At 36.3% G+C, this 25050-nt stretch overlaps 4 protein-coding genes and 1 pseudogene across 5 annotated transcripts; 4 read left to right on the top strand and 1 right to left on the bottom strand.

Moving 5' to 3' along the window:
* Positions 1-2923: 2923 nt before the first annotated feature.
* On the top strand, positions 2924-6115 carry LOC121248908 (heparanase-like protein 3). The gene is made up of 9 exons (XM_041147522.1): positions 2924-3256; positions 3790-3826; positions 3934-4116; positions 4204-4352; positions 4563-4790; positions 4876-5065; positions 5158-5283; positions 5408-5507; positions 5592-6115. The coding sequence occupies exons 1-9, from the start codon at positions 3223-3225 to the stop codon at positions 5958-5960; spliced, it is 1416 nt and encodes a 471-aa protein (XP_041003456.1). The 5' UTR covers positions 2924-3222; the 3' UTR covers positions 5961-6115.
* A 592-nt stretch (positions 6116-6707) lies between these two features.
* On the bottom strand, positions 6708-7483 carry LOC121249508 (annotated as a pseudogene).
* Positions 7484-7604: 121 nt separating this feature from the next.
* Positions 7605-9569, top strand: LOC121248906 (protein SRG1-like). The gene is made up of 4 exons (XM_041147519.1): positions 7605-8004; positions 8292-8539; positions 8686-9013; positions 9155-9569. Exons 1-4 carry the CDS (start codon positions 7762-7764, stop codon positions 9389-9391), a joined length of 1056 nt encoding a protein of 351 aa, XP_041003453.1. The 5' UTR covers positions 7605-7761; the 3' UTR covers positions 9392-9569.
* Positions 9570-18018: 8449 nt separating this feature from the next.
* Positions 18019-21136, top strand: LOC121248905 (protein SRG1-like). Of its 2 annotated transcripts, none has more exons than XM_041147517.1 (4): positions 18019-18291; positions 19793-20046; positions 20238-20565; positions 20719-21136. In XM_041147517.1, exons 1-4 carry the CDS (start codon positions 18037-18039, stop codon positions 20953-20955), a joined length of 1074 nt encoding a protein of 357 aa, XP_041003451.1. In that variant the 5' UTR covers positions 18019-18036; the 3' UTR covers positions 20956-21136. The 2 variants fall into 2 exon arrangements, with proteins under 2 accessions (XP_041003451.1, XP_041003452.1); XM_041147518.1 differs by having other exon boundaries at positions 18020-18291; positions 19799-20046.
* Positions 21137-23008: 1872 nt separating this feature from the next.
* On the top strand, positions 23009-24570 carry LOC121248904 (codeine O-demethylase-like). Its single transcript, XM_041147516.1, has 4 exons — positions 23009-23402; positions 23496-23743; positions 23841-24168; positions 24252-24570. Exons 1-4 carry the CDS (start codon positions 23133-23135, stop codon positions 24486-24488), a joined length of 1083 nt encoding a protein of 360 aa, XP_041003450.1. The 5' UTR covers positions 23009-23132; the 3' UTR covers positions 24489-24570.
* Positions 24571-25050: the final 480 nt, after the last annotated feature.

Below are 25050 nucleotides of genomic sequence, written 5' to 3'. Positions count from 1 at the left end.
ATAGTCCGTTATTTTCTACTTTATTCTATTTCATTAATAATAATTAAATTATGAATTAAAATTAAGTTATTAATTAATATATAATTCTATTTTCTACCTTATTTTAAGTAAAAATTAAATTATTAATTAATATATAAAGTGTATTTGTAAAATATTACAAAACAATTTTGTTTTGTAAAATATTATTAAAATATATAATATTATATTATTATTTTGACTTTAAAATTACTAGTCCAATATGAATTCACCTAACCAAATGTTAATGCTATAATAAAAAATTGAAATTCTAGCCAAAATTTGGACTTGGCAATGAGCCAATGCTTAGAGAGAGTGAAGAAATGTTTGAAGTGGACTCCAAAGGAAAAATTAAAAAAAAAATGTTAAATGTTGGGTTATTCTTTAAAGAAAGCTATATATTTAATTTGGCTTTTAAAAAAACTTTTAGGACCAAACTCGTTTGGAATTTAGACTAAATTGAGATTAACTCAATTCAGTCTAATTTTAAACTGAGTCTAATATCCAAACACTCAATTCTCAAATCACTAAACTCATCTCAACTGTAAACCTCTTTACATGTAGAACTCACAATTTTTTTCAACTCAACACTTCTTTACACATATAACCTACAACCTTTTTCAACTTCTCATAAATATATTTAAACTCATCTTAACATCTGAACACATCTTAAGTGGTCCTACAAAACTCACTACATCATCTCAACTCATTACTATTGATCATAAAAAATTTAACTCATTTAAACTCAGCTCAACATCTAAACGGAGCCTTAAGTTCCTAAGAAAAAATAATGCCATGTGAGGAAATTATTTTTTTCTTTTTATTTTCTCAAGGCAAAGTAATATATTTTAGTATGGTTAGTTTAGGTTTACATTTACATACAAAGATGGTTGGAATAAGGTCCAACAAAAATACATCAACAGCAACAAGCTAGGGTTGGGCCTCATGGATTAAAAAAAAGGGCCTAAAGTAACACAAATTCTCACGAACCTGAGTCGAGACTCGAAACCACATAAAGCTCATGTATCTGAAAACGAAGGAAGAAGAAAATGTTGCTCCCGAGCCCAAACCACACAAAGTTTAGGCCCTATCCAAAAAAGAGATTACTAGAACTACACCACAAAACAGTGCCTTCCAATGTCCAAACGAGGTTACTGAAATAAAATTTAGTCCTATAATTATCGAGTTAGAGTCGAATCTCTCACACTCATTCCATTAATATTCATCGATTTGGTGACCTATATATATATATATATATATATATATATTTAGAAAAAAATATTTATAATCATAAATTGTGCAACCGTCGCTTAATTGCTTTAAAAAATATAAATAAAACATAGAATCTACGTAAAAAAATTAATTTTTTAATTATAGATCTTACTCTTTTTAAAAAAGATTATGCAACGTTTGTGTAATTTACGATTATACGTAGAATTAATCTATTTATTTATGTCAATCAAAACAAGGTTTGATCGGCTTTATTCGGCCATAAATAATTGGTCTATTTCATGTAAAATATGGGATATAATTAAGGGTAGAAAGGATCAAATCAAAAGGTGATGAATATATAAGACAAAGATTAGGGTAATTATCCAAATATTGAGAAGTCCCATTTTGTCTTATTTAATGGTACATAGGTACTACTGCATGGACTTTTGAAAGAAGATCAAGTCCAATGAATATGATGGTGGGGACCTTTATCGATTGCTACATTTAATGTTATTGTCAAATTACGTATACATGTATGTAGTTCTCAATGTTCCCCCCATTAAGCAATTATGTCGACAGGTAATTCACTTTCATGTAAAGACGCCATTAAAGCTAGCTAGCTACTGCAAACTGTAGTCCTCACGAACTAAGCCTCAAGACCAATGTCCCACCACCGTATATATCTATTAGAAATGCTTTAGATCAAATCAAAAAATTCATAAAAATAAATCCATAAATTATGATTTGACGTAATATATTAGATTATAAAATTATTAATTTTATTATAAAATAAAATTAATTTTTCATATGAAGTCATGTCAATTTATAAATTTATTTTTATATAATCTTTTTGTAATTTTAGAACTTCTCTATTTTACGTGATAAACATAGGTAAAAAATATTATAATTAATAATAACGCAAAAAAAAAAAAAAAAAGGAAGGTGCATCCATGCGTATCGGAATGAAATCCTCCTCATAATCTCTCTGAAAATGACTAAGATAAGGATCCCTAGCTAACGTCCCAAATTCATGATCATGTTCTAGCTACTCATGTGTCGTCAAGTACAAAAAAAAAAAAAAAAAAATGATGGCCCACTTGCAAGCTGAAGCTAGCAACCTTCACATGATCATTAATCATCTGAATGTTGGTTTCTCGGATGTGAGAGAAGAAAGAAAATAGGATGAGAGAGAGAGAGAAAGAGGCGTTTCCAAGAATGAGTCAATGAGTTGATTTATCCTCGCTTCGTATCTGGTGAGAGAACGATAAGAATTCAAATAATTTAGTAATATTATTCTTTACATTTATATGTAAAATAGTTAAGAAATCTTCAAAATCTAAAATATATATATATTTTTATCTCTTTTTTTATTATTTATTTTTCTCCCTCTTTTCATCTTTCTCTTTTTTTATTACTTTTCTCTCTACTCTTTTGTTTATTTATTTAGTTTTTAAATAAAATAAATAAGAAATTCGGATAAATTGTGGGATGACCAGCCCTCTTAAAAAGGGATTAGATAAAATTTAAAAAAAAAAGAAAAAAAAAAAAAGAAGAATTTATCTGATTATTTTAGATAAAAATATAGATAAACCATTGAAATGTTGTTAAGAGTCACGTATGCAGATAAATGTCATTTCAGTGTGCCTATAAATATCTTAGCCCAACTTATACTCTCAATCATTTTTCTCTTCCTTCTTTTACACTCTTGGTCGACTCCATTTACTAAAACCTCGAGTGAAACTTCACACGGTTCTTTAACTTTTTATTTCATCTGAGAATGAGTTCTCCGGTTTTGCTTGTGTGGATTGGAATTTGGATGTGTGTGTTTAGTCATAGCGCCATCATTCCTGTGAGCACTCAGAGTGTTGTGGGTGGAGATGGGAGTGCTGTGGGGACTGTTTTTGTTGATAGCGAAACAATCATCGGGAGGACTGATCAAGATTTTGTCTGTGCAACCTTGGATTGGTGGCCTCCTGATAAATGTGATTATGGAACATGCAGCTGGGGTCATGCCTCTCTGCTCAATCTGGTATCCTTGTGTTTAATTTATACACTTTTTTTTTTTTAGTCTTGAATTGCATAACTAGCATGTTTGTACGAGCAAAGTGCGATGTTTGATCTTTGCAAAGAGTAATGCGCGTGAATCTTTCATGGTTTGTGGTCTTTTGTAATGTTTCTCTGTTTCTTCTTCTTCTTAATTTAATCCGTTGCAGTTGCCATTGCTGCTGAGTTTCCTTCTATGTTTGATATGGGGATTACGTTACATGATAATAACTACGTTTCTTCTATCTTCAATTCTTGTACAGCATCTGTTTGACGTGCAGTCCTACTGTTTTTGTATGTTTGGTTTTAGTTCATTTTTCTAATACAACACGTCCAATTCTTTTACTGGACGAATGCATATCCACAGATTCAAAGGGCCGGGAAAGATGTTACTTGTCTTTTAGTTGAAGAATATAATTTTTTGATGCAGAAATGTACATTTATTTTGAGTCAAAAGCGTGTTCTTATTAAATATGAGGAGATCTTGTCTAAATTTTCATTAATCTTTTTCATGTGCAGAATCTCAGCAACAATATTCTATCAAATGCCATAAAAGGTGAGAATACCTTAACATTTGGTGATTTGTCTTTTTATTAATTATGATCATGTATTTCTCTAATCTTTCTGCTGGAGTCTAAGATTTACCTTTCAATCATGCTGCAGCCTTTTCCCCTTGAAACTTAGACTAGGTGGCAGTATGCAAGATCAACTCGTATATGATACAGAAGATAACCGGCAACCTTGTCTTCCTTTTGTTCAGAATTCCTCAGCCATGTTTAATTTCTCTCATGGTTGCTTACCCATGCCTAGATGGGATGAATTAAATGCTTTCTTCAAGAAAACTGGGTACATAACCAGAATTTTTCATTCTTGTTTCCCTGGTAATTTCATTTCTACTAGATGAACTGCCTAAGATCCCATGGTTTGTTTCAGGGCTAAGATTATTTTCGGGTTGAATGCTCTCTCTGGAAAAACTCGACAGCCTGATGGATCTTCAACGGGAGCTTGGGATCACAACAATGCTGAATCTTTCATGCGTTATACTGTCAGCAAGAACTACACCATTCATGGATGGGAGCTGGGTAAGAATAATATTTATTCTTGTTTGCAATTTAAATATGTTCTATCCATGCTGAAACACATTCTAAAAGAATGTTTGATGTTCTGTTTTGTGTTCTTTATTTCTTCAGTCATAATATTTTCCAGGTTTAGTCCTAATCTGGAAATTGTCTTTGATATTATATTTTCTGGGAGTAATTCATGGGGATATAACTAACCTATTTCCTGGACAGGAAATGAATTGTGTGGGGAAGGAGTCGGAACAAAAGTTCTAGCAGACCAGTATGCTTTGGACACTATCGCTTTGGAGGACTTAGTCCAGAGAGTTTACAAGGGAATTAAACCCAAGCCACTAATCCTAGCACCGGGAGGATTCTTTGATGAGAAATGGTTTATGGATTTCATAGACAAGACCCCAACTTTGGGTGCCGTCACCCACCACTTATACAATCTGGGGGCAGGTATCTTAGCTCGATCAAACTGATTTTTCGCACATCTTTTGGGTTCCGAATTCTTCTACTTAAAAATTGTTATCTGAAATTACAGGAGTTGATAAGAACCTCGTTAACAAGATTCTGGATCCGTCCTACCTCGACCGCGCGCATGCTACATTTAAGAATCTCCTTGACATCCTCAAGATTTATTCAACTAGAGCAGTTGCATGGGTTGGAGAGTCAGGGGGGGCTTACAACAGTGGCCATCATCTTGTCACAAATGCATTTGTGTTTAGTTTCTGGTAATTGACTATGATCTAGAAGTAAAATATCAGGTTTTTTTTATAATCGATTCTACTTTTAAACATTTTGTTACTTTGGATGTGATAATCAGGTATTTGGATCAGCTAGGAATGTCATCAGCTCATGACACAAAAACTTACTGCAGACAGACTTTGATTGGTGGAAACTATGGTTTACTCAACACTACTACCTTTGAACCAAATCCAGACTACTACAGGTTGGAGTATTTTCAATTTTAACAGAACACAGAGTCTAAATGCAAGGAAATGTGTTTGATACTTTCTGAACTCCTACTAAGAACTTTTTTTTTTTTTTTCTGTTTGATGCTCTCTTCATTACAGTGCTCTTCTTTGGCACCGATTAATGGGAAGAAATGTTCTTCCAACTAGCTTTTCTGGAACAAAGAAAATACGTGCTTATGCTCACTGCTCAAGAGTTTCTGTAAGTTCCATCTGTATTTCATAATCAAAAACAGGTAAAGATGTTCTATTTTTTGTGATCTGATGAGGGTTCTTCATTATGCAGAAAGGAATCACGTTATTACTAATCAACCTAGACAAGAGCACCACCGTGTATGCCAATGTAGCCTTCAATAGTACTGGGATCTTGAAACAGGAGCACGAGTCTCATAAAAGAAAAACTATTCTGCTGCCTCCACCTTATAAAGGCAGAAATATAAGAGAGGAGTTCCATCTAACAGCAAAAGATGGGGATCTACACAGCCAAACTGTCCTGCTAAATGGGAATATTTTAGCTGTAAATTCTGCTGGGGACATACCTCCATTTGTGCCTGTATATGTAAATTCATCAACCCCAATAGAGGTAGCTCCATACTCTATTGTATTTGCACACCTACCAAATGCTGATGTCCCTGCTTGTAGGTGGCGGCACTAGATGGAGCTTCCATCTAGTGATCAAATAAGATAGGGAACAGAAAGGCAATGATTTATTCTTTTTTCTTAATGAAGTTAAGTTTTTATTTTTTATTTTTTTTTTGCCTTGTTAATTTTAATTAATATGAAAGTTTTTTTCTTTCTTGTTCAGAAAAATACTCGTTTCTTCCTTCCTTTCTTTCTTTCCCAACAACCCCCACCCCCCCAGCTTCTAATCCAGAAATGAAGTTATTACAAGCGGTAGTAAATAAACAAATCACTGTATTGCTATCTCTATCCATCACAAAACAGATCACAATTTTGTCCAGATACGAGAGAGAGAGAGAGAGAGAGAGAGAGAGAGAGAGAGAGAGAGAGAGGCACTTGCTCAAATTATTCTATACAGCCAGTAAAGGATTTGTACAGTAAAAGTTAGGGGGATGCTTGTAATGAAAAATCTGGATCTGATGAAGTTTAAACAAGTACCATATTGCATTGAGTCGAAATTACTTCAATTTGGATGCTTCGTTAAGAATAAAAAAACCCAAAGAACAGAGACAAGGTCAATCAATCTTTTGCCAATTGCCACCCCCGAGTTTTTTTTTTCAACATCAAAACTGTGCTGTGCACTACAAAATATAAACCCGGGTCCTGATCAGTTTAAACAACACTGGTAAACCTAACTCTGAACCGAACTCACATCAAACTGAAGGTGATTTGCATTTGCAGCATCCTCTCGAACAGCAGCTACTCAGGCTAGCATATCACATTGACCCATTAATTTGTTGCATAGTCATTTCTAAAACATGGTCTTGTAAAAGTTACACAGCCTATCACTTTGACAGTTCAAGCTAAAAAAGACTACCTGCCCACAACTGTAAACATCCGAAACATGAACATATATCTACTCCCCAATTAGAAGCAGCATAACAAAACCTTTCTCATTGTCATGAATTAGGTCTTACAGCTGGAAGAATCTACCCGAAGACTTCATTCACATTAGGCATATATCTCAAGGATATCTTGAAGTGTGCGGAGCTACATATTTATTAAGCAACAAGAGTGCTGGCAGTTGTCGACTCATATTTCCAGACAGGTGGAAGCTTCTTTGTCTTTTTGTAGTAGCGACTAGCGAGCGAGCCTGTGAATCCTGCTCTCAACAAGAATCAACCTGAACTTTGAATCCTTATCCTTCCTGTTCCTCTCCTGATGCTTACGGATGGAGACTGCCTTCTTGATAAGATCATACAGATCCTCTGGAGTTTCGGGTGCAAGGCCGTGAGCCTTGAGAATACGGAGGATCTTGCTTCCAGTAACGCTCTTGACCTGAGCGATACCGTGAGAGTCACGAAGAATCACACCAATCTGGGACGGAGTCAGACCCTTCTTCGCAAACTTGCATATGTTCTCCTCCACATCATGGAAAGAGATCTTAAGCCAACTTGGCGGAGTTCTCTTGTATGGCAAAGCTGAGGCTGAGATACCCTTACCGCGACTAGTCCAAGAAAGTAACGACCAATCGACATATACATCGTCATAAGTCATTCGAAAGCCAGAAAACCACCTTTTGGTATTCTTAATTCTTGTATAGCACCGTTGACCTCAACAAACACAATATTCTGTTATCTTGCCACCTCAGAGTTCATTCGGCAGAATAGTCCAAGAAAGCAACGACCAATCGACATATACATCGCCATTCGACAGCCAGAAAAGCACCTTTTGGTATTCTTAATTCTTGTATATATAGCACCGTCCTCAACAAACACAATATTCTGTTATCATTATAGCTCCCTCGCTCTCACCGGCAATTCAAAGACTGCGACATGGCCGGGACTTTGCTTTCTGCTGAGGCTCTGCCGGCACTGCACAAGAGTGTGGAAGAAATGTCCGTCGACGGCGACTCCCCACCACCACAGTTTATTGTCAAAGAAAGCAGTAGTATTGTTTCTACTTATTCTTCTCCCTCAGTTCCTATTCCAATCGTTGACGTAAGCCTCCTCTCCTCACAAGATTCAGAAGAGCTCCAGAAACTCAGATCAGCTCTCAGCTCAGGGGGTTGCTTCCAGGTTTCCTGATTTTATTTTATTTTTTCCCTTTTCACTCATATTCCCCGATGTTCTAACAGAAACTAGTAACATGTTTGCTAGCTTGTACTGGATAGAAAAACTAAAAGGCATAAATGTTTTAAGTACATACTTTTATCGGATGTGATATTATCTTGAGATCCTTTGACAAAATCAGACGAGATTTTATTGCTGTCTTGTCTAAATCAGGATCATGCTCCTTACATAGCTAGCATCTTAATGAGATCTCAAAACATAGTACTTGAAATTATTATGTGTTTGATTCTCAGGCAATAGGTCATGGGATTTCACATTCATTTCTTGACAAGTTCCGAGCGGTTGTAAAGCAGTTCTTTGCACTGCCATTAGAAGAAAAGCAAAAGTATTCCCGAGCAGCTGATGAGGTCGAAGGATATGGGCATGACATGGTATTCTCAGAGAAGCAGATTCTTGACTGGTGTAGTCGCCTATTTCTTAAAGTCTTCCCGGAAGATGAAAGAAGAATGAATCTTTGGCCACAAACTCCAAATGAATTCAGGTTTGTTTTGTGTGTGCGTGTTTGCGCATAAATTATGACATTGTGAAACTCTATATAGGCTAATTTCTAATTAAACGGGAAAGATCTATCTCTCAATTAAGTTGACTAGTGAGCTTTGACTTGAATTGTTTTTCTTTTTTTGGCAGGGAGATGTTAGATGACTATGCTTCAAAAATAAAGGGAATTACTAATATTATCTTGAAGGCCATGGCAAAGTCACTGAACTTGGAAGAGAACAGCTTCTCGCGCCAGTGTGGAGACCGACCAATAATACAAGCAAGGTTTAATTTTTATCCTCCTTGTCCAAGACCAGATACTGTTCTTGGTGTTAAAGCTCATGCAGATGGATCGTTAATAACAGTTCTGTTGCAAGATGAAGAGGTAGAAGGACTTCAAATTCTCGAAGATGGAAAATGGATTAAGGTTCCTGTAATTCCTCATGCTCTAGTTGTAAATCTTGGTGATCAAATGCAGGTATGTTTAATGAATTGAGTACATGATATAAATATTCCTAGCTATCCAAGGAGATCACAGGGAGACAGATCTAGAACAGCTAGTCTTTAAGTAAATCGAAAATGGTTGTGAATAAATGAAGTCGTGCATACATGCATGCAGATAATGAGCAATGGAATATTCAAGAGCCCACTTCATAGGGTACTGACTAACTCCGACAAGCTGAGGATATCGGTGGCCTTGTTTAATTGGCCGGAGCTGGATAAAGAGATTGGACCTGTGGATCAATTGATAGACGAGAAAAGGCCTAAGCTATATAGAGATGTGACAAACTTCAATGTTATCAACTTGGAATGTTATCAGAAAGGGAAAATAGCAATTGAGGAGGTAAAAATTTAATTTTTACTTCCTCTGTATACATATATATATGTATGTATGTATGTATGTATATGGCTTATCCACTGATCTGCTGTTTGGAGCAAGCTGGTGATGAGACTTTTATGGTATTCTGATGCTTGTTCATGATTAGTTAAAATAAACCATGCATATTTAATTAGTAGAGTAGTAGTAGTACTCATGTAAAGTGTTTGAAATTTTAAAATAAAAGCGTTCACAGTCACACATGCATTCGCGCTTAATTGGCATTATTAATTTATGAACTTTCATATATGGTACGCTCGATCGTCATGTTCTTCCATAACAATCTCTCACACCAAATTAATCATCATGTGTGATTTAACAATGCATAATGATCTCCCTTAATGCTCAAATCCTCAATGCGATCTTCATCAGGGCTATGCATGCATGCGCGCGCGCATGTCGTCGTGTAGTTCAACATCTCCATATGACGTTATAATTAGCTTCATTTTAATACCATTTATAACGTTGCACGAAAAATACTAAACAAACGATCATCTATCTATAGTACTAATTCTAAAAGATTTATACACACACACACAGTTAATGTTACAAATAAATTAAGCTAGCTCTCATAATTTAGTCGTATAAATATATATATATATATTAAGTTACGCAAGTATCCCTGTATTGTATTACCGTGTTTTACCACTTCAATCAATAAATTGGTTAGTAATCAATAATGAAATAATTTGAAATTCCAAAACCCAACCCATAGGAATTTGACTCGTAGTAGAACTTTGTTGATGAAACAAATTTGATAGGAGTTTGAGTCACAGTGAAACTCTGCAGGCGAATTCTACTGACGGATTTTGCTAGCACATAATATTTATCTTCTCAGTATTGGCAGTTTCACATTCAAACTCTTCTCTAGATAAAATATATCTCTTGAAACTTGACTTCTACACTTTTGATTTATCTGAAATACTTCCTAACAACCTCTAGATAAAATCAAAATAGTCGTAGATAAAGTCAAAGTATTTTACATTCATCCAAATTACAAAACAAAAGATAAGATAAATTCTATCATCTTATTCATCATATCCAAACTTATCAATTTAATCACCTAGTCCTAATTAATTAAACTTTTGCATCTACAATATAAATATATATATATATATATCCAGTACCTCTTGAAAAATGATTAATTAAGGTTGGACTTGTTACTCATTAATGAAGTTTAATTATTATACTCATTTATTTCTTATACATTAATGATCTCTTAGTACATGATCCAATATAATGGATCGAAGCTGTACATGATCATCATGATCAGTATGGTAAAGATCGATGCTTATATATATAGTACCGTCAAGTGCCGATCGAATTAAGAGTTCCCCAGCTTACTAAATTATATATTCGGGCTTTATATATAATGATTTTAAGAAACAGCTAGGGCCAGCTAGTAGCTATAATTTTAAGAATATGAGTTTTTGATTAATCTTTTTGAAGCATAAACAATATAAAGGCCGTGACACGTACTGTTTACGTACATTAAAAATGGCATTAGAACCGATCGATATATCTAATAACATCATGACCATATAGCATTGTGGCACTCATGTTGTGACATGTAACACGTACCTCGCTCGATCGCTATCATATCTCATGTAATATTAATTAGTTCCTTATTAATTGTATATATTTGGTAGTAATAGTACTGGAGATGATCATCAGAGAAGTAAACGAAGAGAGGATCTGTTGGGAATAAGTGTAGCTAGGACTAACACGACGTATAGTAGCGGAACTAAACGAAAGAAATTGATGACAATCACACAGAAAGAACACCAAGAATTAAGTGGTTCGACTCAAAACGAGCCTACGTCCACTGGTGGGGTCGGTATCGAAGATTTCACTATCAACAGAGATGGAGTACAAATCAAATACAACAAAACTTCACAAGGAAGTTATCTTTCAAACTCACTCTAGACTTCTCTCTCAAGAAAACACTAAAGAAAAACACAAATGAATTCTGAAGTCCTTATGGAAGAGAGAGGCGCCGTTTGATATTTATAGGAAAAGTGAGAATTCACTTTTGTGAACATTGGCTCGAGCGAACGTAGAGCGAGTGTCGAGCGAACGTAGATATTCTGCACTTCGCTCAAGCCAACAGTTGTGCGAGAGTCGAGCGAAGCTCTCTGCCTGAACTCGCTCGAGCTGGGTGTCGAGCGAGTGTCGAGCGAAGCTCTCTGTTTGACTTCGCTCGAACTGAGTGAACCTCCGCTCGAGCGAACCTACGACACTTGCACTGTTCAATCAGAATTCAAGCCACCTCATAACAAATCTCCACCTTGGCTTGAACTCTGCCAAAACACAAAAAACCTCCGACCACAAAACCAATCCCCACCACCAAATCTCTTACGGGAATAACAAAATGCGAACACCAATTAAGTCCAAACAAAGTTTGAACTTGTATACTGCAACTGGCTTAGTCATCATATCTGCTGAATTCTCTGTAGTAGCAATCTTCAGAATCTGTATAGCACCCTCTATAACAATCTCTCTGAGAAAATGGTACCTGACATCAATGTGCTTCGTTCTTTCATGATACATTTGATTTTTGGTCAAATATATTGCACTCTGACTGTCACAGAATACTGAGATCCCATCTTGTTGTAAACCCAAATCATTGACCAAGCCTTTCAACCAAATGGCCTCCTTAACAGCCTCTGCTGCTGCCATGTACTCTGACTCGGTAGTTGATAAAGCAACAGTGGATTGCAGTGTTGCTTTCCAACTGATAGCTGACCCACACAGAGTGAAAACATAACCTGTCAATGATCTTCTTTTATCTAAGTCTCCAGCATAATCTGAATCAACAAAACCAGTAACTTTGGAACCGAGATCGACATCTCTATCAAATATTAACCCAAAGTTCAGGGTTCCCCTCAGATACCTGAGTATCCATTTCACAGCCTGCCAATGAGTCTTACCTGGGTTAGCCATATACCTGCTAACTACGCTCACTGCCTGTGAAATGTCTGGGCGGGTGCAAACCATTGCATACATGATGCTGCCAACTGCACTTGAATAAGGAACACTAGCCATGAACTGTTCCTCTTTAGTTGTCTGAGGAGATAGGCAAGCTGAAAGCTTAAAGTGCGTAGCAAGTGGTGTACTTACTGGTTTGGAATCAAACATCCCAAATCTCTGAAGCACTTTCTCAATGTACTTTCCCTGGGACAAGTACAACTTTCCAGCTTTCCTATCTCTGAAGATTTCCATTCCCAAAATCTTCTTTGCAGCACCTAAGTCTTTCATTTCAAACTCATTTCTGAGTTGGGTCTTTAACAAACTTATGTCAAATATGCTTTTAGCAGCAATAAGCATATCATCAACATATAATAGCAAATAAATGAAAGACTTATCAGATAATTCCTTATGATAAACACAACTATCATAGTTACTTCTCAAATAACCATGATCAATCATAAAGGAATCAAACCGCTTATACCATTGCCTTGGCGACTGCTTCAAACCATATAAAGACTTCTTCAATCTGCACACATGATCTTCCTTGTTTTCAACAATGAATCCCTCTGGCTGATGCATGTAAATGGTCTCTTCAAGTTCACCATGTAGGAACGCTGTTTTAACATCAAGTTGTTGTAGCTCTAAGTCATACAATGCTACTAAAGCTAGTAGTAATCTGATCGAACTGTGTTTCACCACTGGAGAGAAGACTTCAGTGAAGTCGATGCCTTCTCTCTGACTGAAGCCCTTAGCAACTAAGCGTGCCTTGTACCTTGCATCTGTATCACCCTGGATTCCCTCTTTTCTTTTGAAAACCCATTTGCAGCCAACAGTCTTTACCTTCTTTGGCAACAGAACCAAATCCCATGTTTGGTTTTTGTGAAGAGACTCGATCTCTTCAGTCATAGCTGTGCACCACTGTGCAGATTCTACGCTCTTGACAGCTTCTGAATAACTGGAAGGTTCCTGACCCACTATATTCTCTGCCGTAGTAAGAGCATACATAACCATATCTGCATGAGCATACCTCTGAGGTGGTCTAATCTGCCTCCTCTGTCTACCAGTCGCTATACTGTAGTCTTGCTCACCTGTGCGCCGCTACTTGAATCAGAATCATGCTCATCTTCAATAGTATGATCTTGGGCGCCGTTGGGCAGCCCTTGTGATGCTTCCACCTGAAACTCCACCTGCTTTCTAACATCCTGTTCTTGTCCTGTAGACTCAGAATTCTCCTTCCTCGGACTAAGCATGGACTTTTCATCAAAAGTGACATCCCTACTGATTACAAACTTGGGTGATTTAGGATCAGTACACCACAACCTGAATCCCTTCACCCCACTGGCATACCCAATGAATATGCCCTTCTTTGCCATTGGCTCAAGTTTTCCATCATTAACATGGAAATATGCAGGACAACCAAAAATTTTCAAATTTGAATAATCAGCAGGAGTATCAGACCATACCTCATTCGGAGTCTTCAAACCAATCACTGTGGCTGGAGAGCGATTGACCAAGTAACAGGCCGTGTTGATTGCTTCGGCCCAGAAATCCTTAGCCAAGCCTGCATTAGAAAGCATGCTGCGAGCTCTCTCCAAGAGGGTCCTGTTCATCCGTTCAGCTACCCCATTTTGCTATGGAGTATGTCTAACTATACGATGTCTGGCAATACCCTCATTTCTGCAGAATTCATCAAACTCACCTCCGCAAAACTCCATACCATTGTCAGTGCGAAGTCGCTTGATTTTCTTGCTCGTCTGATTTTCAATCAAAGCTTTCCACTGTTTGAAGTTGACAAATACATCACTCTTCTGCTTCAAAAAATAGACCCAAACCTTCCGAGAGAAATCATCAATGAACGTAAGCAAGTATTGAGCTCCACCTTTTGACGGGATGGAAGATGGGCCCCAAAGATCAGAATGAATGTAGTCCACAGAACTTTTGGTTCTGTGAACCCCTGTAGAGAACTGAACCCTGCACTGTTTGCCAAACACACAGTGCTCACAGAAATCCAGTTTCCCTATCTTCTGATTACATAACAAACCCTGCTTACTCAGAATTGACATTCCCTTTTCACTTATATGACCCAAACGCATATGCCACAAACGAGTGACATCTGTATCTGGATCATCTGAGACTGACACTGCAGCTGCACCTGTCACTGTAGAGCCCTGAAGGAAATAAAGACTATTTGTCTTATCTCCTTTCATCACAACCATAGAGCCCTTACTGACTCTGATAGCTCCACCTTCACCAGTGTACTTGTAGTCCAGAGAATCAAGAGTACCCAAAGAAATAAGATTCTTTTTCAACTCTGGAATGTGTCAAACATTAGACAATGTCCGGACAATTCCATCAAACATCTTGATTCTGACTGAACCAATTCCAGCAATTTTGCAACCCATATCATTCCCTAACAAAACAGAACCTCCGTTGACCGATTCATAGTTAGTGAACCAGTCCCTCTTGGGACACATATGGAAAGTGCAAGCTGAGTCCAAGACCCACTTGTCACTAAAGCGACTATTGGAGTCGCTTATTGCTAGAACAAGATCTAGGTCGTTAGACCTATCATCAGCAACACTAACGGCATTAGATGAATTAGTGTCGTCCTCCCTGTTTTTCAATTTTGGACACTCGTTCTTGTAGTGACCAAACTTATGGCAGTAATGACATTTGACGTTTTTCTTACTAACCGTCGTTTGTGAACTGCCCCTAGATTTTTCCTTATTCTTCTCTGAACCCCTGTCATTCGATCTACCCCTACTTGAGGACCCCTTAACAAACAAGCCACTAGCTTGTTCATTAGTGTTCTTCACACTCAATTTATTCCTCAACTCCTTAGAATTCAAAGCAGACTTTACATCTACCAAGGAAATTGTATTTCTACCATACAACATGGAATTTACAAAGTTCTCAAAAGATGTGGGTAATGAACATAAAATAATTAACGCTTGATCTTCTTCTTCAAGCTTAATATCTATGTTCCTCAGATCCATAATGATTTTATTAAATTCATCTAGGTGTTCAGAAATAAGAGTACCTTCCTTCATTTTGAGAGTGTATAACCGTTGTTTCAAATACAACCGGTTAGTGAGAGATCTCTTCATGTACAGATTCTCAAGTGCCGACCAGAGACCAGTTGCAGTCTCCTCATCAGCAACCTCTCTTAAAACTCCATCAGATAGTGACAAAAGAATAGTACTGTGTACCTTTTCTTCTTCTTCTTTCGAAGGAGCCGGAGAATCTTCAGATACCGAGACTTCTAATACTTTTGACAAGCTCTGTTGTCGCAGTAAAGCCTTCATCTTGATGCGCCATAGACTGAAACTGTTCTGACCGTCAAATTTCTCCACTTCGAACTTAGCCATAGCCATCCCTCCAGATCCTGAGCCAAGCTCTGATACCAGTTTGTTGGGAATAAGTGTAGCTATGACTAACACGAAGTATAGTAGCGGAACTAAACGAAAGAAATTGATGACAATCACACAGAAAGAACACCAAGAATTAAGTGGTTCGACTCAAAACGAGCCTACGTCCACTGGTGGGGTCGGTATCGAAGATTTCACTATCAACAGAGATGGAGTACAAATCAAATACAACAAAACTTCACAAGGAAGTTATCTCTCAAACTCACTCTAGACTTCTCTCAAGAAAACACTAAAGAAAAACACAAATGAATTCTGAAGTCCTTATGGAAGAGAGAGGCGTCGTTTGATATTTATAAGAAAAGTGAGAATTCACTTTTGTGAATATTGGCTCGAGCGAACGTAGAGCGAGTGTCGAGCGAACGTAGATATTCTGCACTTCGCTCAAGCCAACAGTTGTACGAGAGTCGAGCGAAGCTCTCTGCCTGAACTCGCTCGAGCTGGGTGTCGAGCGAGTGTCGAGCGAAGCTCTCTGTTTGACTTCGCTCGAGCTGAGTGAACCTCCGCTAGAGCGAACCTACGACACTTGCACTATTCAATCAGAATTCAAGCCACCTCATAACAGGATCGAATGCATGAATAGCTCGTTAATTGCTTTGATTTATATATCTTACATTATTGATCTGCCCATATTATATATAGCTCTATAGGGCCAACATGTATATGAAGTAAACTCATAAATTGATATGATTTCATAAAATCTATTAGATTTACTTTATAATAAAAGTAAACGTATTACATTAGTTTATAAATTTATTTTTATATAATCTTTTTTGTAATTAAAGTATATTCCATATATGTATAGCTAGCTCAACTCACGTTAATGGGTGACAATATTATATACAGAGGTTGCTGCTGAGCTGGTCGACTGTTTGTTTATGATCAAATATTCAAGCATCCCAATAATGCACACGTACATATATAAACATATTTCTACAAACACGCGCGTGATAAAAAAATATTATAACAAGTTAAAGGCCGGCAAGCTTTGGATCTATTCATCTTAATTTCTTCTTGGTGTTATCATTATTAGATTAATCTCCTACAAAATTATAAACAGGATAAACCAAACATATATATGATCACGAGATATATATATATATAGCATGCATCTTGCTGGACCTATATCTATGTATAAGGCTATATCTCTTGTACCAAGTCACCAAAAAACAATTTAATATAGATATATATATATATATGCCATTTTAGTATAATAATTTTCTTAATTATTTTTACAAACTGAGGTTATTGTTTTCAACTTTCACTGCAACGATATCTGATCATCAAAAAAAAAAAAAATCGTGATTAAATACCACACAGTTCGGAGATATTCATGATGATCACAAATTAAAAGAAGTTATTAATCGAAAATATGTCAAATTACTACAAAGATTAGATCTCATGCATTATAATAATAATAAATAAAAAAACACAGAAAACTCGATCTGCTTGATCATCAGCTTGTTGGAAGATTATGAAACAAAAAAAAAAAAAAGAGATAATATTATTATTGATTAGGCCGGCACTCTTGAATCTCATGCGGTTGCTGTCTTCTCCCTCTCTCGATCGTTTTGTCTTCAACGAATGGGGACATATCACATATAATATATATGTATGTATATGTATACATACATATATATATATATACACACACACACAGACAGAAAGGCCATCAGTACATCTGGAAAATCTGAATCGGTTTGGAAAGGATAGGGAAATTAGTTGGTTAGTTGGCAGGCATCTTCCAAAAGAATTTCTCATATTGCATGCGGATCAATCTTCATCCTATCTCTAGCTACCTCCATCTTCCAAAAAATAGATCACCTTCATCTCTTGTTTTTTCGTCTCCTTATATATTTATTTTATATAATGCTCATTAGTACTCATGATGGTTCAAAACAATTAGGAACCGAATTTTATACAAAATAAAAAATACATATCATTAACAAGTCATATAAAATCACGTGCCTTTTTGTCGGTTATGTTTTGGGCATTTAAAATATGTTTTGTCGGTTATGATCTTTTACCCAATTGTCATTGCTTTCGTCTCTCAAAACCCGGGGTTCGATTCCTTGATCCGGGGAACAAAGAGCATTGAAAAATGCTCCAATGCCTTTAAAATCACGTGCCTTTTTTTTTTTTTTATTTATTATTTGCCTTGCAATTTACAAACCGATCCTTGCTCTATAACTATTATAAATTATTGTATAGTAGTTTATAAACCTCATCATGGCCGGACAGCAGAGCATGGCTCTCCCTTCTGTTGAAGAAATGTCGATCAAGGGCGATGAACCTCCACCTGAGTACATCGTTAAAGATTCCACCTTTGGATCTATCGAGTCTTCTCCCTCTTTGGGTTCCATTCCCATTATCAATATCGGTCTCTTCTCTTCCCTATCTCCATCACATGATCATCATCCTAAACAAGTTGAGGATGAACTTGAGAAACTAAGATCTGCTCTAAGCTCAGGAGGATGCTTCCAGGTTCTATGATCAGTTTTATCTGTCTAATTAACTTGAATTTCTTTTCTTGGACGTACAAGTTTTAGATCTTTCTACTTCTTTTGATCAGAAAGATAGCCTTTTTTTTTTTTTTTCTTTTCTTTTTTTTCTCCACCTAGATCCCTTGCTTTTCTTGCTTTATCCAAACGGCTACTGCAATTACAGGTCTCGTTAAGTTAGGCAGAAAATGAAATGTAATGTTATATTTCGTTAAAAGTTAAATAAAATATTATTATAATATTATTTTTATTTTAAAATTTAAAAGAATTAAATTGTTTATTCTATTTTATGTGAGAGTTTAAAAAAATTGTAATAATTATATGAGATGAGATAATTTAATTTTGTGTAACTAAACTATCACTTACTATAAATGTCGGTCCATATTTATCCAATAGAGAAAGTCTACTATCTACCTTACTATAACCGCTCAATTTGACTGTTGGTCAATTTTTTTTTTTTTTTAGTAGTTAAGGGAATGATTTTAAATATATTGATATATTTTTTTATTTTTTAAAAATATTTAAATATATTTAAAAAAAAAAAAAAAAGAGAGAAAACAAAACTACTAGCGGCACAGCTGTAGAAGTGAGATGGCATAATAGCCCCACTCTTATCCAATAATACTACCAAACGACTTTCAAATTCCTGTACAGTTTTTCATCCTCTCTCTCTCTGGTTTTCCTTTCTTTTTTTTTTTTTGTTTTCTGGTATGAACAGTGAGCAGATTCATTCCGCTTCTCATGGATCACCCTTCCCACCTTTCCTTTATTGTGGAAGATGATCGTTTGGTTGACTTGTAGGGGTAGCTGCTTCGCTTTTTTGGGTTAAAGAAGTAGTTCGATCATGCTGCTTTTGAGTGCGGGCTTAAGCCCATTCTATTGAAATTAAACTATAGCCCATTCAGCTCGATTGTCCAAGTTCACCTTTCTTTTCTGCCCAATCAGTCCAGGCCTGTTTACCTCTTTTTGCCTTGGCCCAGTTCTTTGCTTACTTTCTAGAGCCCAAACATCTTGTTCAATCTTTTGGATCTAAAACTTTTCCTGGGCCATGCAACCTTTCGGCCTGGTTTCATTTCGGGTCAGTTTATAAACGGGACAACTTCATTTCTGTCCAGTTTTCTCCTTTCAGCCCCGACTCCAAAACTTTCGGCCCAATTTGACTATCTCAAGTCCAATTTGGACGACTTTGGGTTTGATTGATAAAATCTTGAAAAGGGATGAACCGATGTTCGTTTTTTTCGGTTGAATTTTATTATGTATGAGCAAATTTACGTATCAATCTGCGTATTAATATTATTGTCTTTATATTTTAAATTCAAATTAGTACTGTTTTCAATAAAATTTATTTTCTGACCAATCATATTGAATATATGCTCGTATAGAATCGCTTGTAATTAGATTTTTCCTTCTTGATTTATATGTAAGCCCTTCTGCTCTGCATGCCTCTTAATAAAACTAACCTTTTCTTGTGAATTGTTTCCAAGTTTCAGGCAATAGGTCATGGGATTTCAAGTTCATTTCTTGACAAGGTACGTGAAGTTGCAAAGCAATTCTTCGCTCTACCGGCAGAAGAGAAGCACAAGTACTCTCGAGCAGTCAATGAGTCTGAAGGCTATGGAAACGATGTTGTTGTGTCAGAAAAGCAAGTTCTTGACTGGTCCTATCGCCTTACTCTCAGGGTGTTTCCTGAAGACCTAAGAAGGCTTCATCTTTGGCCCCAAAATCCAACTGACTTTGGGTACTTACCCTCTTTATCATGATGACATCTTTGGTATAACATGAGTATCGAAGACACTGTTGAGCCTGATGATCTATCTATGAAGCTTGGTTGTATTTATAGCTAGCAGCCCAATTTGGGCTTCACCCGTTGTTTTAAGATTAATGATTAATTTGAAAGAGATTAATTTCTTATATATATTTTTGGTGTAGAGAGATGTTACATGAATACGGAACAAGGACAAAGTCTGTGATCGATCTTCTGTTCAAGGCCATGGCAAAGTCACTGAAGTTGGAAGAGGATAGCTTCTCGAAACAATTTGGAGACCGCGTACTGATGCAAACCAGGTTCAACTTCTATCCATCTTGCTCCAGACCCGATCAGGTTCTTGGCGTCAAACCTCATACAGATAGGTCAGGAATTACAGTTCTCTTGCAAGATGGAGAAGTAGAAGGTCTTCAAGTTTTCATAGAAGACAGATGGGTTAGAGTTCCTATAATTCCCGATGCTCTTCTTGTGAACCTCGGTGATCAAATGCAGGTAATTAAATTAAGTTCCTCTTCCTTCCAAATTAATGTTCTTGCATGTAATTATATTCTGCTAAATAATTATCATGACTTTTAATGATATTTCACTGAACATGCATATATATATGGGTATTTTTTTCAAATTAAATAACGTGGTTGCATGCAGATAATGAGCAACGGGATATTCAAGAGTCCGATGCACAGGGTGGTGACCAACACAGAAAAGATGAGATTATCAGTGGCAACATTCAGTGAGCCAGAGCCACATAGAGAGATTGGCCCCGTGGACCTCCTAATAGACGAGAAGAGGCCGAGGTTGTATAGAAATGTGAAGAATTATGGTGCTATCAACTACGAGTGCTTTCAAAAAGGGACGGTTGCTCTTGAAACAGTAAGAGTTTAAGCATGCATGCATCTGGAATTAGCTAGCTAGCTAGCAGCTGGGAATTTCATTGGCATAAAAACCAGCTTCAAGAATAATGTACGTATACGTACCATTAAGCATGCAAGCTGTGGCTAAATTTGGAATATTACAAATTACTCTATAAGTTTTACAGAAGTAATGTTAAATACAGTCATAAATTATGCAAGTATTGTACAATCATAAAGTGCGTAAACGTCGTATAGTCACTTTAAAAATGAGTAAAATCTACTTTAAAAAAATGAATTTTTTTTTATATGATTCAAAATACACTCACGAAGTTAACTATCATTTCCCCTCCGTTAATAGGAAGCTGCTTTTAATCACAAAGATGCAGCAGGTGCAGGGTACAGCGTCATAGGAAAAGCTAGTCTTTGACTTTAACCGTAAATATTATTAGTTACTCCAAATTACAGACAACGTTGATCTCATCGGCCTATATATTACGTACATTAACCTCTATGAAGCATATCACTCTCCTTAATCCCCCTGGTCTACTGAATTTTCATAGTGACAAAGATCTTCCTTTTTAATCTATTTTGTTGTAATCAGTACTACATAAGCAAATTGTAATTCACTTTTCTTTGAGATTACCTAAAAAGTGTTTCCATCCTCCAATATTTAATAAATGGATTTTATTCTTAGGACTCTTCACCACACAATAACAGCAAAATAGATCGACGTGGTTATCCACTGCATGTAAACCACGTCCATACATACATTTGCCACGTGCAGTACCTAGCCTGTCACCCCTAACACGTCTAGACCAACGCATGCACTTGAAAAAGAAAAAGACGAAGGCCAATTGTCTTCTACCCTAATCGGAAAGATAACCAACGGCAAAAACGGAGGTGGTACGTCTCTTCTCTGATCAATAATACAGGCAGTACTCCGGCCAATAATACCAACACACGCATATTATATGTAGATATTTTGTACACACACGCCACCATCATAACAAATTAAAAGGCCATAAAAACTTTGGAGCTATTCTTCAAAGAAAAAAGATCGATCTCAGTACAATCACATAACAGAGATCAGATCAACCCTTCCTTTCCGGCTTGTTGCTTGTTGTGAGATACTGTTGTGAGATACTCAGACGAATCTACAAACCCAAGGCTACCTTATCTGGAAAACGACCATACGGTCCGGAAAGGACAGGGCATTGCATGAAGTCGGTAGCTAGTGCGCGCATCTTCCGAAACCTACTCGAGAAATACGAGTACTTCTGATGATCATGCGCATGTATCAATTATTTTTTTTTTTTTTTTTTTTATACATTTGAATTTCGAAAGCCATACACCCATTTTGAAAGCGAGAGATTATACCAATCAAACCATACAGTCTTTACTTACACATATCAATCTTGATCCTTAATTACATGCTACATATATATATATATATATGTATATGAGTACTGTTATATTCATAAAAAAATTATACAAAAATAATCTTATAAACTGACATGACTTTTATCTGATTTATTAGATTTATTTTACAATAAAAATAATTTTACAATATGACGAACTATATCAAATCACATTAATTTGTAAAATTATTTTTGTCTAATATTTTTGTGACTAAAATATTTCCTCATATTATATATATATATATGTATTTACTTTTGTAAATTTCAATACAAAATACATTTTACACATTTTTTATATCCAAAAAGCTTCTCATTTCTCTCGTATCCATTTTTTGCAGAACTTAATTATATTATCATATTTCAAAATCTTTTAAAGAATTTTTCATACCCAAATATACAGTACCTACTCATTCTAACAGCACTTATTTACCCTATGGCTTATTAACAAGGGTCCTATCAGGGGATCGGTGGCCTTGAGGACCTGTTAATGAACATTAATCACATCTCTAATACTATTTAATTTGAGCATTTAATGAGGACTATTAATGAGCATTTAAGAAAGATAGACAGACTGCAAAGCATTAAATGTTAAACTCCATTAAATACAGCTAATTAAATTCACATAACGCATTTGATATTTAAAGCCATGGCATGCACTTTAATTTGCATTTTTGGAGCCTACCTGAGTCTTGCTCTATATATTTAGACAATATTTGAGGTTGGAGACTGGAAACAGTACTACCAAAGTAAATCCAACACTACTTTTTCAGCTCAGGGGCATTAAAGCATAATGGCTCTCTCTTCTGTTAATGAAGCGATTGCACTCATGTCCTATTTGAGTGTTGAAGAAATGTCGATCAAGGGCGAAGAACCCCCTCTCGAGTTCATCGTTAAAGATTCTACCTTTGGATCTATTGAGTCTTCTGTATCCTTGGTTTCCATTCCCATCATCAATATCATCCTCTTCTCTTCCCCATCTTCATCACATCTTGATCCCAAACAAGTTGAGGATGAACTTGACAAACTCAGATCAGCTCTGAGCTCTGCGGGATTCTTCCAGGTTAATTTTGAGTTTTGTCTTAGTTAACTTGAATCCTCTTATTTTCTTCTTTTGTCTCCTTCCTTTTCTTTTGAATTTGTTTCAATGTTTCAGGCAATTGGTCATGGGATTTCAAGTTCATTTCTTGACAAAGTACGCGAAGTTACAAAACAATTCTTCGCTCTACCAGTGGAAGAAAAGCAAAAGTACGCCCGAGCAGAGAATGAGGGTGAAGGGTATGGATATGATGTTGTAGTGTCAGAAAAGCAAGTTCTTGACTGGTCCTATCGCCTTGCTCTTAATGTATTTCCAGAAGACCAAAGAAGGCTTGAGCTTTGGCCCGAAAACCCAACTCACTTTGGGTACTTAACCCCCTCCTCTCATTTCATTTCTTTCTTTTTTCTTCTGAAATTTGCAGACCTGCTTTAATTGATATTGATTTATGAAATTTTCTTCCAGAGAGATCTTTCATGAATATGGAACAAGGATAAAGTCTGTGATGGAGCTTCTGTACAAGGCCATGGCAAAGTCATTGAAGTTGGAAGAGGATAGCTTCTCAAAACAATTTGGAGAGCGTGCATTGATGCAAACCAGGTTTAACTACTATCCACCTTGTTCCAGACCCGATCAGGTTCTTGGCCTCAAACCTCATACAGATAAGTCAGGAATTACAGTGCTCTTGCAAGATGGAGAAGTAGAAGGTCTTCAAGTTTTCATAGAAGACAGATGGGTTAGAATCCCTTCAATCCCCGATGCTCTTCTTGTGAACCTTGGTGATCAAATGCAGGTAAATTTCTCCCAAATTTTGTAACTTTAATAATCCCCATCATCATTCAGACATAAGCATTTGTAACTCAATTCATTTTGCAGATTATGAGCAACGGGATATTCAAGAGTCCAGTGCACAGGGTTGTGACCAACTCAGAGAAGATGAGAGTATCAGTGGCAACGCTCAGTGAGCCAGAGCCAGAGCGAGAGATTGGACCTGTGGATTGCTTGATAGACGAGAAGAGGCCGAGGTTGTATAGAAATGTGAAGAACTATGGAGCTATAAACTATAAGTGTTATCAGGAAGGGAAGATAGCTCTTGAAACAGTGAAGATTTAAGTATGTGGAAACCGGGAAACAAGAATAAAATCCAACAAGTTTAAACCTAGAATAAAATCCAATAAAAGTTTACTTCTTCCAATCCAATGTGTAAAAAAGCTGCGACAAAGATTATCTCTTCCCCTCCCATCTTTGCTGCTCTGAACGTGGTATCCATGGCTTGGTCGAGAGGGAATTAGATCCCTACCATTATAATGTTGCGACTATGATGGTTAGAAATGCCGGAAGTTTCACATATTTGAAGCAACTCCAGCATCAACAAAGTAAGAAGTAAGGAATGTTGGACCATAAAGCACTTGCATTTGGTCAAGCTGTAAAATAAAATAGAAGAAAAACTATCCTTTTAGAAGAAAATTGGCTTAGAGTTTGGAAATATCTCACTCATCAAAATTTCCACCTGTTTGCTGGAGTTTCCAAGTGGGAAAGACCCACCGTTTGTAAATTATTAGCATTCTGTGTATATTATGTCTGGCTTTGTGTTTGGATTTGTTTTCTTTTGTGATGTAAGGAACAATTTTAGTTTTTGGAATGAATCTCTTGCTGAAAAAAAAAAAAAAAAGGA

The sequence above is a fragment of the Juglans microcarpa x Juglans regia genome, chromosome 2D (assembly GCF_004785595.1).
Source record: "Juglans microcarpa x Juglans regia isolate MS1-56 chromosome 2D, Jm3101_v1.0, whole genome shotgun sequence".
NCBI classification, from domain to species: Eukaryota; Viridiplantae; Streptophyta; class Magnoliopsida; order Fagales; family Juglandaceae; genus Juglans; species Juglans microcarpa x Juglans regia.
The sequence above is the reverse complement of the archived record's forward strand: the minus strand, read 5'-3'. Positions and strand labels throughout refer to the sequence as shown.

Coding starts and splice junctions, on each gene's coding strand:
- LOC121248905 (XM_041147517.1), top strand. CDS start 18,037: ATGGCCGGACAGCAGAGCATGGCTCTCCCTTCTGTTGAAGAAATGTCG. Junction 18,292..19,792: donor GCTCAGGAGGATGCTTCCAG/GTTCTATGATCA, acceptor ATTGTTTCCAAG/TTTCAGGCAATAGGTCATGG. Junction 20,047..20,237: donor CAAAATCCAACTGACTTTGG/GTACTTACCCTC, acceptor TTTTTGGTGTAG/AGAGATGTTACATGAATACG.
- LOC121248904 (XM_041147516.1), top strand. CDS start 23,133: ATGGCTCTCTCTTCTGTTAATGAAGCGATTGCACTCATGTCCTATTTG. Junction 23,403..23,495: donor GCTCTGCGGGATTCTTCCAG/GTTAATTTTGAG, acceptor TCAATGTTTCAG/GCAATTGGTCATGGGATTTC. Junction 23,744..23,840: donor GAAAACCCAACTCACTTTGG/GTACTTAACCCC, acceptor ATTTTCTTCCAG/AGAGATCTTTCATGAATATG.
- LOC121248906 (XM_041147519.1), top strand. CDS start 7,762: ATGGCCGGGACTTTGCTTTCTGCTGAGGCTCTGCCGGCACTGCACAAG. Junction 8,540..8,685: donor CAAACTCCAAATGAATTCAG/GTTTGTTTTGTG, acceptor TTTTTTTGGCAG/GGAGATGTTAGATGACTATG. Junction 9,014..9,154: donor ATCTTGGTGATCAAATGCAG/GTATGTTTAATG, acceptor ACATGCATGCAG/ATAATGAGCAATGGAATATT.
- LOC121248908 (XM_041147522.1), top strand. CDS start 3,223: ATGCAGCTGGGGTCATGCCTCTCTGCTCAATCTG. Junction 5,066..5,157: donor GCATTTGTGTTTAGTTTCTG/GTAATTGACTAT, acceptor TGTGATAATCAG/GTATTTGGATCAGCTAGGAA. Junction 5,508..5,591: donor CTCACTGCTCAAGAGTTTCT/GTAAGTTCCATC, acceptor TTCATTATGCAG/AAAGGAATCACGTTATTACT.